This window comes from Gigantopelta aegis, unplaced genomic scaffold (genome assembly GCF_016097555.1).
Source record: "Gigantopelta aegis isolate Gae_Host unplaced genomic scaffold, Gae_host_genome ctg947_pilon_pilon:::debris, whole genome shotgun sequence".
Taxonomy (NCBI): domain Eukaryota; kingdom Metazoa; phylum Mollusca; class Gastropoda; order Neomphalida; family Peltospiridae; genus Gigantopelta; species Gigantopelta aegis.
This window is the reverse complement of record NW_024537128.1, coordinates 29,619-44,004: the sequence shown is the minus strand read 5'-3', so window position 1 is coordinate 44,004 and position 14,386 is coordinate 29,619. Positions and strand designations below refer to the sequence as shown.

Sequence of the window (14,386 nt, the reverse complement as noted above, 5' to 3'; positions counted from 1 at the left end):
TATCATTAATTACATCATCACCACACCACAGTGTTCTTTAAAAGCATTGATACAAAAGATAAGCGACACACCAGTGAATACATTGCAAATGAGGTAAAAAAATGTCATCACAGACATTGGATGTAACGAAGTCTTTGCTGTCATTACATATAATGCTGCAAATATGAAAGCTGCATGGAAAATTATTAATGAACAATACCCTCACATTACACCAATTGGGTGTGCAGCTCATGGCCTCAGCCTACTTCTTGATGATGTGATGAAGTTACAAACAATGCAAACGTTATTCAAGAAAGCCCAAAATGTGGTGAAGTATGTCAGAGTGCGGCAGATTGTGTCAGCCACATTTAGTCAGAAGCAAATGGCCAGAAAGAAGAGCACCAGTCTTAAGCTTCCCAGCAAAACAAGATGGTATGCAGTTGTCATAATGTATAAGAGTCTTCTTGATGGCAAAGAATCTTTGCAAGAGCTGGCTATAATGGAATTAGTTGAGATAGATGCTACTATCAGACACATTCTACTTGACAATGTGTTCTGGGCTTATATAGTGAGCAGCCTCAAAGTCCTTAACCCAATTGCTTCGGCTATAACCCAGATTGAAGGCGATTCATCTCTATTGTCTGATGTTCCACGACACTTCAAAACTTTGAAAGAAAAACTAACCATTGCTCTGCCACAATCACCACTTCAGAAACAAGAAGAGAATGATACCTTAACATTCATTGAGAATCATGAAGAATTTTGCTTGAAACCAATTCATGCTTTTTTTTTTCATGCTGCAGCAAATATGTTAGACCCCAAGTGCCATGGAGATGATCTTGATGACCAGCAAATAAGTAGTGCATATGAAGTTATATCGGCTATGACACACCATCTTGAACTTGATGAAGGAAGAGTGCTAGCATGTTTAGCAAAGTACCTTGCAAAGGATGGCTTGTGGAAAGGGGAAGGGGTATGGGCTTCAGCTCAGCATATCTCAGCAGCTACATGGTGGAAGGGTTTATGTGGCACAGAAATTCTATCTCCCATTGCTTCAATCATTCTTTGAATACTACCAATGTCGGCAAGTTGTGAACGAAACTGGTCGTTATTTGGCAGCATTCACACCAAGGTGCATAATAGGCTGACCAATGCAAAGGTGGAAAAACTAGTATCAATCAGGTCAAACCTGATACTTTTCGAGTCCACTGAAGATACATCAACGCAACTTGAAGTTGACTTTGAGAATGATGAAGTTGCAGCTAGTTCATCTGAATCTGATGATCTGGATGATATGCAAACTGAATAATCACAAGACTAAATAGTACTAGAGGCACAGGCTATACATGTATGTAACAGAGAACACTTGAAATAAGAAACAATTGGTTAAAAGAAAGGTGTTTTAAAGCTTAATTCAGTTTAATAGAGGAAAAAACTGTATGTTCTTATGTTTATAGTTGCATATATATTATGTTAAGACTAGTCACCCACAGACCAATCATCTACTCCTTCTCGACTTAGGAGCCAACTATTTCCCAGGAAAGATGTGGATAATGGGACTGTTTCTACTTACGGCATTCTTACATTTGACTTCAGATAATGAGAAATTACTGATTAAAGAAGTTTAAAAAGTGAATTTAAATTTTATTATGCAGTTAATTGTCACGGTAGCCTAATGGTCATTTAAATCATTTATACATCATTTGTTATACTGGGAAAATCAACCTGGAAAACAAGTATTGCATGGTGGAAAAGATACATGTATGGATCACAGAACAATTTCTCAGTTGCAATATTAAAAGTACTTTTGATTCTCTGTTTCTGAATTGTTTTACATATACACAGTACCCTAATCTTTATATTCATTGCCAAAATTAAAAAAAAATATTAAATTTTCAAACTTCCTGAAAGTTCCCTAAAGTTCCCATAAATTCCCGTAAATTCCCAATATTTCCACTGGAAATTTTCCACTCTGAAAATTCCCGGGAATTTTACAACCCTAACCCTAACGCTGCCATCCACTCAGCGTCCACCGTGCATGATTTTGACGAGTTCAATGCAGACAGATACATTTCAGAATGGTGGTTATTAGCAAAGGGCACAAGACATGTGAAAGGCCACAAACTACACCAACAACCATCCAGTTCTGAGCTAAAAATTTGGCTAAGCCATTTTCTATCTTCCGATGTGAACAATCGGTTACATAATCTATCCGACACTATCATATAATAATAATACCAAATATTAACAGGGATCTCGCAACTGGTAACGAGAAGCGGTGTCATCAAGAATTCAGCATAACAATGTTTGTTTATTTTAATAATCACAGTTATTAATTTTAATGGTAACATGTATGCAAGAAAAGTCTGAAAAATCTGTAGCGTGTTATTTTAACTCTGTAAAGTCTTTGAGCCAAAGTAATAAAAAACAGACCGAAATTGCGTGTCAGTTTCAATACACATGCTAGTTCAGGGCCAAAGACAAGTAGGCTAGGGCCGAGTTCAGGTAGACCGAGCAAAACAAAAACGTCCGCTAAACTGGTTTATGCGCTTCACGTTAAACCCAATGTCCACGTCGGGAACCAATCGCATAGTTCGCGAACGTTTGGAAAATGTTCGTTGGCTGTTCTCAGTGTGCATATAGGTCACGCTTGACAGTCAGCCGAGACTTGCATGTGTCAAAAGACATTGTTGCAGACATTAAACAATACGATTACACGCAAGTAAATCTTGATTTAAATTTGTGAGAAAAAAACCCACCACCAAATAGTTATTCGCATCAATGAATACTTAATTGCTGGTTCGTTTGTTTATTTCCGTTGTCTTTGTTAATTTCGCACTCATGCATTTCGCGATCGTGGGAAAGGAACATGCAGTATTTATACAAATTGCGGTTAAACGTACACTGAATACAATTAGTTAAAAATAATCATATTTGTTAGATAAAATATTATATAAATTTGTTGACTGTGAGGTGACATCTCAAAAGTTAGCTAGATTTTAAAAAGAATGTAAAATTTGAATTCATTATCTTTTTAATCAAAACCTTTTGACGTAAATGGATAGTTGTCATAACGTGAAGTCAGCATTCTTAGGCTACATATTTTACAAGCTGAAATCAACAACAAGCATTTAACACAACGCGTAATTCAACAAAATGGCACAAATTACGAAATTGTTGGGGTGTGGAATAGATGGGTTACTTTAAAATACAATTAAAAGCAGTTCAAACCAAAATAAAGATTGCTATTTTATAGAAATAATGAGCACTGTTTAAAAAAAGAAGAAGAGAATTGGCTCTCAGATTTTTATTAATGCCATAGGCCTTAGAATTTTGGGTATGTTTGCAGAGGGCATTGGCTTCCAACTCTGCATATCTCCCCTCACCCACTGAAAAATCTAAATAATATATTAACTGCCCCTACCCCCACTGCTGTCTTTGATTTTGATCGGGGATAATTTTGTTATTCAGATGTATTCCAGTTTATACATAATTAGCTGAAAAAGATACATTTTCATATTCATATATAAATACTCTATACAGTACTACACAAAACATTTTCATCATGGCAAATAAAAATCCCATTTGGCAGTTTTTTTGGCAACAGGTATTTTTAATCCTGGATGAGCCCTGAGTTCATCAAAGTATTATGACTGTGATAGCACAAGCGAATTCGAACCACCTCTGTGGATTCATTCAGCTGATTGGGTTTTTCTCGTTCCAACCAGTGCACAACAACCGGACAAAGGCTGTGGTATGTGCCTTCCTGTCTGTGGGAAAGTAAATATAAAAGATCCCTTGCTGCATTAGGAAAAATGTAGCGGGTTTCCTCTGATGACTGTGAGTCAGAATTACCAAATGTTTGACATCCAATAGCCGATGATTAATTAATCAGTGTGCTCCAGTGGTGTCGTTAAACAAAATAAACTTTTTTGCAGCCTAAGTGAAGATGAGCTGTAGATAAATAATGTTAAAAAAGAAATAAAACTAAACTGATAAGTAATGATAATAATAAAAACATTTTAAATTTCAGTTTCATTTTAAAGACAGTTCAAAATTATATTCATAAAACATTTTATGAAATATGTGGGCAACCAAGAGATGTTGTTGAGCAACCAAACTTCAGCTACTGGTTGCCCACCGGGCAACTATCACAATTTCACATTTGTGCACCCCTGATCAGCTAAGGAATATGTAATACAGTATTATTATTTGGATGTCACACGGAAAATGTTCAATTTAACGAAAAAAGTTGACCAGTTGCAATTAATTGCAAACTTAGGAATGCAAGGGACAATTGTTGTAGGAAGAAAATTTGGTGTAGATTGCGCTTTGCTGAACAATCTTCAATATGCTATTGCCAGTAAGAAAAGTGTGCATGCAAAGAAGCTACCCCAAAAGACAATTTAACCTATACTGCTTAGCAATGATGCCTCTACCGGCTGATGGCATCGCAAGACGTCACCACACCTAAAGATGAATTTGGATATCTCACCAAGTTTGGCTTTGATAAGAAAAATGCTCTTTTGATTTGTGGCACCCAAGCTAATGAACTAATGTGATTTTATCCATAACTGCCGAACAACATGAAAGTGCTTCACAGTGATCATGCTTTGACAATGGACAAACAGGAAAAACTTAGGCAAGAAATTAACCAGATGATTATTTTGTGTAAGAAAATAATGTTTTTAGGTTCTGTGAAAACAAGTCATGGGAAGCCATTTTTAATACCACTGATATAAATTATCTAAAAAATCTGTGCAAAGAGACATATTTTCAAACTCAATATAAAGCTGATTTTCGACACGCCCTCTCCATTGTACGCATGGTTGTGATTTTGACAGCTAAGGTCTCATTACACAGATGTCATCTGCCACTGAAATCCATATGTTAAATTAACCAATTTCAAATGAAGATTGGCAATAGAACGGGTCCTCATTGGAACTAACAACATACACTATTGTGAACATACATTATATAAGCATTTATTTTCGCTCCAAAATTGAGAACATTTCCGTCTCAGTTTTTTGCTATATGACCGCAAATGACTTAGAATGGAAGAAGATGAATTAACATTCGGTGTGACATGACCTCACACGTGCTAGATCAATAAGCCCAAATCATTTAATTTTTATGATTTTTAAGACACCTATTGTTAAAAAAAAAAATCAATTATTATATTCAATCTGCAAAAGGTATTCCACATTTTTGTGCCTCTGCTGTAGTGAATAGTAGACATAATCCACCCCTAACAATTGTAAATAATTTTGGGTATATAAATTGTGTTAATTAAGAATCAATTAATTAGAAAATTTATATTTTACAATCTATTCACTGGTGAATCTGTAAGTTACTACATATACTTACCACTGACCAGGAAAATAGCAATAAGACCAATTCCTGCCACAATCAGAATGGAAATCACAACAGAAAGTCCGATACACCAGTCACAGGGTTTTGGCCCTACAAATAAGAAAACAAACTTTTATGTAAATTATACACTGTTTGCTACTGTAGGAGTACTACATTTATTAGCTATCTTATTCTTTACTTAACTTGTGAAAGAAACTAATAATAATTATAATATGATAATTCAGACAAGAAGAGATGATAAATAAATAAATTTAAATAAACAATCAAACAAACAAACAAAGTTAGTAACCTAATTTTCTACTGACTGTAAATGTTTATATGCAATTACCAATATGTCCAATTAACAAGCCTGCTGTATGCATGGTGTTTGAGACAACATACTAATAGAATCTATCACCATTGTGAGGTAAAGATAAGGCAATTCCCAACCCATGGGTCTAAAGTACTAAAAGTATAAACCGAAAATGATAGTATAATTTCATTATGACAGGTTTCCTTGTTTTTATGAAAAATAAAAAAACATTTCTTGCGTTATTTTGCCGTTTACGTGACGTCACCCAATGTTAATATCAGCTCAAACAACAGAAGTCACGTGGTCATGCAAGACCGATTTATTCCGCATAGGCTGACGTCATGGAATACGCCCGTCTTGCATGGCTAGGGATGGGAAAAAGATTCATCTAGCACCAGGGTGCTAGACAGATTTTTTTAGCATCATGCAAAAGCTAATTCAGTCCAGTGGGCAAGAAAACTACATACACACTTCAACCACAAGGGCATTGTACTAATACATGTAAAACTAACTTCTAAGACTACAAAATTCTTGCCCATCTTGACCGGCCTCGGTGGCTTCGTGGTTAGGCCATCGGTCTGGTCGGTACTGGGTTCGGATCCCAGTCGAGACATGGGTTTTTTAATCCAGATACCGACTCCAAACCCTGAGTGAGTGCTCCACAAGGCTCAATGGATAGGTGTAAACCACTTGCACCGACCAGTGATCCATAACTGGTTCATCAAAGGCCATGGTTTGTGCTATCCTGCCTGTGGGAATTGCAAATAAAAGATCCCTTGCTGCTAATCAGACAGAGTAGCCCATGAAGTGGCGACAGCAGGTTTCCTCTCAAAATTTGTGTGGTCCTTAACTATATGTCTGACGCCATATAACTGTAAATAAAATGTGTTGAGTATGTCGTTAAATAAAACATTTCTTTCTTTCTTGCCCATCTTGAACAAGCATAAAACCATCAATTTAATGTCATAATTAAGTTTATCAAAGCTTGTATAACTGGTTCTTATTTATGAGTAATTAACTTAAATTTATATAGTACTATTTCTGTGAAATGTCTACTTATAATTAAACAATGACTTGTTACATGTACGCATCGATGCCACTTACATGTATTAAAAAAGACTATCCTGAGTTTGCAGCTATTGTAATGTTTACTGCTAACATCTTTTTTGATCACTGAAATTACATATAATTAAAGATATTTTCCTGTTTAGAACATCAGTATCTGTATAAACAAGGCGTTTGTTGTTATCCTAATGTTTGTAGTAGTTCAAACCGGATTTTACCGAATGTACAAAAAAACCCACCCCATTATCATGCAAGTAAAATGAACAATGACATACTGCTTCAAACATTAGCACACAACTGCAAACACATTGAATCAAGAAAATGTTTTTAATATGCAATTTTAGTCGCCAAAAAGGCTCTGTTAGTCAGAAACATCTTACAATGGCTGCAAGCTCAGGATAAGCGTGGGCTTAAATACAGGAAATATTTGTAATCATACTGGAAGAAATAAATGTTATCATGTATTTTAATTTTTGGCAACTAATGCAAGATTATGAACAAAGTTCTTGTTCGTATTTTTGGGAAAATAGCGGGGTTTGTGAACATGTTTTGTTTACCAAACTGGCCCATTTATATACAATGAAACTGAAAGCCACACAACCAACAATTATTTATTGTTGAAACTTAAGGGAGAACCGTGCTTCTTTATTATTATTAAATACAAACAATAATTAACTGTACACCAGTGTGTGTAATAGGTTGGAAAATACGGTATGCTATAGATCTAGAGTACATGCCTATAGTGCATAATTATTATTTTGTTTTATTGAATAGTTGTTTAAAATATATAATATTAAAAATACAACAATAAGAAAAACACAAACAAAATTCTCTCTATCATAAACACAATAGGATGCTAGCGAAACCACACCCAAAGCCAGTTATGGTGTATAAAAAGCAGTGAATGTGTTAATTAAACAAAGGTTACACAATATATATTAATTAATGTTCATTCAACCTTTTTCACACAACAGTAGTTAACATACATATTGTTACAAAAAACAAGTGTGCAAGCATTACCAAAATTACATTTTTTCTTCTTCACAGCATGGTGCGGGGTGGAGAGAAAAGTAGCAGGTACATATGTAAGATGGATTCTATTTCTAAAGACTGACATAATAATTATTACAAGTCATTATATACTCTTCAAAAAAAGAAACGCAAAAGGGTACAAATGGGTTATAACTCCGATTTTATGTTTCCTACCGGTTCATGCTTTGTGAATATAAGGTCATTGCATGTCCCAAACACATTCCCACGGTTACATTCTATAAAACGCAGCTACTGTACAATAAAGTTCCAAAATGTGAATATTCGCAAAAACGCAGCCACGTGCAAACCATGTCACCACTGCACGTGCGTTGTCTGCACGTGCAACATGAACACCGACAGTATAAAAGTGCAGGGTGTTCGCTTGCCTGGCCTCTGTATCTGGCCGACAGTTGACAATCCAGGACATGCCACGTCTCAGTGAACCGCAGAGAAACAATGCCATCGGCCGACTAGACGCAGGCGAATCCAGAACGGCCGTTGCCAGGGCATTCCATGTGTCCCCAAGCACCATCTCCAGACTGTGGGACCGTTACCAGCAACATGGATCAACACGTGACCTCCCTAGATCCGGTCGACCACGGGTCACTACCCCCGGGCAGGACCGCTACATCCGGGTACGCCACCTTCGGGAACGATTGACTACTGCCACCTCCACAGCCGCAGCAATACCAGGTTTGCGCAGGATATCCGACCAGACCGTACGGAACCGCCTACGTGAGGTAGGAATTCGTGCCAGACGTCCAGTTCGAGGTGTCATCTTAACACCACAACACCGTCGACTCCGACTGCAGTGGTGCCAGATTCATCGACAATGGCCTCAACTGCGATGGAGACAGGTGTGGTTCAGTGACGAGTCCCGATTTCTGCTCCGACGTCATGATGGAAGATGTCGCATGTAATAGGCGTCGTGGTGAACGTTATGCGGCAAACTGCGTGCAGGAAGTGGACAGATTCGGCGGGGGTAGTGTCATGGGTGTGGGCAGCCATCTCACACACTGGCAGAACTGACCTGGTCCACGTGCAGGGCAACCTGAATGCACAGGGGCTACATTGACCAGATCCTCCGGCCACACATCGTTCCAGTTATGGCCAACGCCAACGCAGTGTTCCAACATGACAACGCCAGGCCTCACACAGCACGTCTCACAACGGCTTTCCTACAGAACAACAACATTAATGTCCTTCCTTGGCCATCGATATCACCAGATTTGAACCCAATTGAGCATCTATGGGACGAGTTGGACCGACGCCTCCGACAGCGACAACCACAGCCCCAGACCCTGCCCGAGCTGGCAACAGCCTTGCAGGCCGAGTGGGCCACCATCCCCCGGGACGTCATCCGTACTCTGGTTGCTTCAATGGGCAGGCGGTGCCAGGCAGTTGTCAACACACGCGGAGGCCACACCCGGTATTGACTCCAGATGACCTTGACCTTGGTGGTGTGTCCTATCACTTACTCACAATGGACTAGAGTGAATTGTGAACAATCCTGCAACATTTGGTAATTATCGGACTCACCATTCAATAATTAAATCAATTCTCCAAATGTTACGACAATGTGGTTTTGCGTTTCTTCTTTTGAAGAGTATATGTTCAGATATCTTTCTGCTGTATTTGTCTGATTGCTTTGGTCATTATAGGACTACAAATTCATTTTATTTTTACAAACAATTCTATTAAAATGAATTGTTGGTACATCAATCAATCTTCTATAACATTGCACATTTTGTGATTGACACTAGATTTTGTTATTTGTATTAACCCTTATCCTGCCGCATTCTTTTTGCTAAATTTAAAGAATTTTCACCTGTTCTACATTTCTAGTAATTTTATTAAAATCCATGGGCATTTTAACATGAAATTACACCCATATATACCATAATGATCCACCTACGTAATGATAGCATTTTGTAGATGGTTATTTTATTTAGGTTACCATGGCAACAGCTGCAAATTTCAATATACCATTTTTTCATTAATAATTAAGAAAACATGAATAAAACACTACTATTTTTCTTTTAATTTAAATGTATGCTGTGATTTATTAAGCATAGTGATTGATTTGAAGAAAAAATTAAGCAGACTGCCATTTTTTTCAGAATAATAGGGTGCAATGCACATACTGTCATCAACGCTTTTTTGTAAATTATGAAGATAATGTCCAACATTAACTATTATACATTTTCAAGGACTGAGAAAAAACAACAATGTATAGTGACATAATTGTACTATGCCTGTAGAAAAGATATATATGAAGCTTATTAATTCTGTTACCATGGTAACCAGTTCAAAACTATATGTTACCATGGTACCCAGATCGAAACTGTTACCATGGTAACCAATGCAAACTGTTGGTTACCATGGTAAGGTATGTAAAACTGGAAACTATTTGCTGTGTGCATGCAACTTTTGGGTCATATACGGTCAAAAGTAAAGGACACCAGTAATCAATAATTTGAGGGTACTTGAAAACTCCACATCATAACTGCCGCAACTAGGTGGTTATGGGGTTTGGAATCTTTTAAATTGGACACTGTATTTCATGTACACACTTTAAGCAGCAGCTATCTTACTATAATCATTCTAAAAATTATTAAAACGTATCCATTAATTCCCAAGATTTTAGGGTACATAATTTTACCCTTCATACCCTCTGGCAGAAACCCTGGACACTGATATTAGAATAATAGAAATAGTAAAAAGGATTTTATGCATTTCCGTAATTTATTGTGACACAAGATACTTATCATAGTGCTTCACACGGTCACAATTGTAAAAAAAAAGAAAAATGTCCATTCATCTAAAAAAAAAAAAAAAAACACCCAAAGAAACAAACATCAACATGTGAGCCCTAATTAAAATTCAATATGTACCGTATACATAATGTGTATCCAGTGTTGAACACTTATGCATGATACAAAATAGATCTAAACGGGTCACCTGAGTAAATTGCTGACCACAACTACCAAACACAACATTAACGAAATTCGCAAAATTGATATTTGTATGGTATTCCTGGACACGATAATTGGCTTAATTTCCCCTATTTGTGCCCCACCTTTAGGAGAGGGGTAGAATGACCAAATTCACAAGGAAATGGGTCACGAATATGCAATTTCTATATAACTATTGTGATCTCCATCCCTACCTAGGGGACATTCACAAGTTATATACACTGGTCATCTATTTGCCTTTATATATTATTTGAATACTATCCAGGTATAGCATTTCGGGCAAATGAGCTGGCCTAAAACCTTTTCACCATGTATTTCCATCATTCGACACAATATTAGTTCTAATCCATGTAAAAATATGTAGTGATTCATTTGCAACCCTATATAGGCTGTTCAGGGCTGTAACTAGGATTTAAACAATGAACCAATGAGCATGGAAGGTGCAAGACACCATTTTGTGGTCATTTCAGGAAGGTTACATACTTAAAACATCAGTATCAATAAACTATTTTTATATTATTTTACCCCCCCCCCCCCCCCCCAATGCATTCCTCCCACACCAGGGGCGGGATGCAGCCCAGTGGTAAAGGGCAGCTGGTTTGGGATTGATTCCCATCGGCGGGCTCACTGGGCTATTTCTCGTTCCAGCCAGTGTTCCATGACTGGTATATCAAAGGCTGTGGTATGTACTATCCTGTCTTTGGGATGGTGTATATAAAAGATGCCTTGCTACTAATGGAAAAATGTTGGGGGTTTTCTCTGTAAGACTACTAGTATGTCAAAATTACCAAATGTTTGACATCCAATAGCCGATGATTAATAAGTGTGCCCTAGTGCATGGTGTCGTTAAATAAAAAATAAAACACACACACACACACACCATTGCCTCTACCTGCTAGCTGAGACCCTGCTGTTTGGCAGTAAAGCTAATATGAATAATAATTGTTGTTATCTAGATTCAGGGATTTTCGTTCAACTCTGGCAGAAATGTGCCTGCATGCCCAACAAAAATGAGAGCCCGTACGCTTAGGCCTATGCCGCTTCATTTTTATTTTTTTTAAATTTTGGGCCCTGTCGCTTAGGCCCTTGGAGAGGGAGGTCAGAATGTGTTTATGTGTGGCACAAAATGTAGTTGGAACTGATTAAACAAAAATTGAGAAGTCAAAAACGTGAAACGTTTATGCGTGACGCACAGTAGTCCGAGTGGACGTAGAAAATGTGCTCCCTACAGCAATAAGTCACTTGAGATGTCACATAAGTAAATGTTTAAAACATTATTATCGGAATCATGAATTCACATTTGTGCAACTTCTTCTGACATGTTTATTGACGGAGTGAAAGAAGAAGAAATCACTGGCAATTGGTCCCGCGAAGTATTGTATCTGGGTCAAGTGTCGATAATATAGGTCAACTACACTTCGAAGTTTTTGCGATTTTTCTTTGATATTTTTATCAACAACATAGGATCGTTTTATGATTTGTGATTATTACATCCTGAATACAACATTTTAATTGCATTAAATAATTTGTTTAACGATTTTTGAGACAAAAACAATGTTTCGGGTCGTTGCCTACACAACAGTGTCCGCCCTGCTAAAGTACGTGGAATGTTTTTCTTTTTAATTGTTATTTTAAAAAAATTAGTTATCACCGTATTTTTAAAATAAAAAACGTGATTACTTACTCTGAATCTATTGCAAACCATTATCCTACTGTAATTTTCACATTTTATATAGGTCCATATAGTTACCGCACGATTTTTGGGGGGGTGTTGCGCAACACGAAAAAGGACCGTGTCGATGTTCTAAAAAACGGTCGATAACTGTTGCATGGAAAAACAATTGGACCTCGCAGTAAGGGTGTGTATACCCCCGACACATCCACACCAATTGGTACCGTAGAGGCCTGATGTACTAATCATAAGTGTACGGGATCCCGTTTTGTTTTGTAGGGGTGGGAGAGGGAGAAGGGCAGGCTAATTTGAGCCCAAATTAAACGAAAATACCACCAACTAAAAAACAACATTTATTAGTTTTAGCGTTACTGCCAACCAGCTATATATAATATAGGGTTTCAAACGAAGCACTACACAATTTTACATGGATTTAATTACAACTAGTATTGTGGGAGAAATGTTGGAACTACTAGTACATGATGAAAAGGTTTCAGGCCAGCTCAATTTGCCCGAATGTCTGTCGTATTCGCCCAAATTTTAGATTTTGGTACTATAAATTTTATAAAAATACACAAAGGACTTCGTGATCCACACAGTGCAACACAACTACAATTACAGTTATCTCATAACACGGCACCCCCCCCCCACCCCCCACCAATTTATCTTTATAACATTTGCAGATATGTACAGGGAATGGGTCGAAATACCCCCCCCCCCCCCCCCCACCATTCCGGTTTAATAACATTTTTCGCAAAAATGAATCAATATGTGTACAGAAATGTAAAAGACCCCCCCCCCCCCCCCCCCATTTAATCCCAAAAAACGAAAAAAAAAAAAAAAAAAAAAAGACATATTCCGGCAGAGCATTACAGAAATCCCCTATAAACTTCGCTCTCCAGACACCCCTACCTAAAATCCCCCCCCCCTCCTTTCCGCACATATGCCTGATTTTAAAAGATTGTCATCCACCATACAACATTATTAGAAAACATTCACTGCTTGATATACGCTTATTCATAAAAAGCCATGCACGGCACCCCCCCCCCCCCCCCCAAATCCTTGGATCCGCGACTGGTACAGTAATAAAAACAAAAAAAACGGTGGCGCCACATAATTATGTGTCACACGCAACGAGAATGTTTTGTGATTGGTTATTGAAAATAATGTAGGTCACGGTATTCTGCAGACTACTTCAGCAGATATTCGTAACCTATCGTTTGTAATTCATTTTTTAAAAATAAGAACAAATATATATCCACTCAGTAGTGATTAATACTAATGTGAATGTTGAAAAGGAAAAACTGGCAGAAAAAAACAACACACACAACAAAACAACGACGAACACCGAGCACATGTGCGTATTCGATCATATAGTCGACGTAACTGTTCAAGTAAACATAGCTAGTTAGAATATCGTCTGCTGTAGTATAAGTAACCACGTTGTAATTATTAATGAAAACAGTTAGCCGCACATGCAAGCAATGTGTACTACTGCTGTCAAATTGTATGGCAGGAAATGTGCTGTCACATGACCTGTTGTTTATAAATAGAAACAGGGAAATGGCGCTTTTCGACGACTGTTTATGCCGTCGGATTACAATTATTTGATTGTGTTTGTACCTTTTTTAGGCATTAAAAGTGATACTTTTTCTAATTTAATGCAACTGTCATAATGTAGTTCATATATAATAGTATATTATGACAACTTTGTAGAGATAAAAGAAACCGCTACCAAAAAAACAAGAAACAATAACAAACAATAGCACGCGCCATTTGACGGGTCATTTTTGTTTTAAAAAAAACATAAGATGTACAACAGCAATTTAGCAAATATTTGGATATGTCATTCTAACACTATTTATTGACATTTTCTTACTTTGTTTTTGACAAAAATGTCAACAATTAATTTAGAAAACGATTTTTAAATGAAAACAATGCTAAGTGACGTCATTGTGATGACGCTTGATGTGTATACACGTCAACGGCAGGATAAGG

The 14,386-nt window shown here is 37.2% G+C and overlaps 1 protein-coding gene across 1 annotated transcript in view; it reads right to left on the bottom strand.

The window, feature by feature from the left end:
- LOC121367147 overlaps positions 1 to 14,386 on the bottom strand; it is a 145,126-nt gene that overhangs the window by 121,270 nt on the left and 9,470 nt on the right. Inside the window, exon 4 of the mRNA XM_041491288.1 lies at positions 5,347 to 5,442. Coding sequence (XP_041347222.1) covers positions 5,347 to 5,442 — 96 coding nt within the window. The remainder of the gene's footprint in view (positions 1 to 5,346; positions 5,443 to 14,386) is intronic.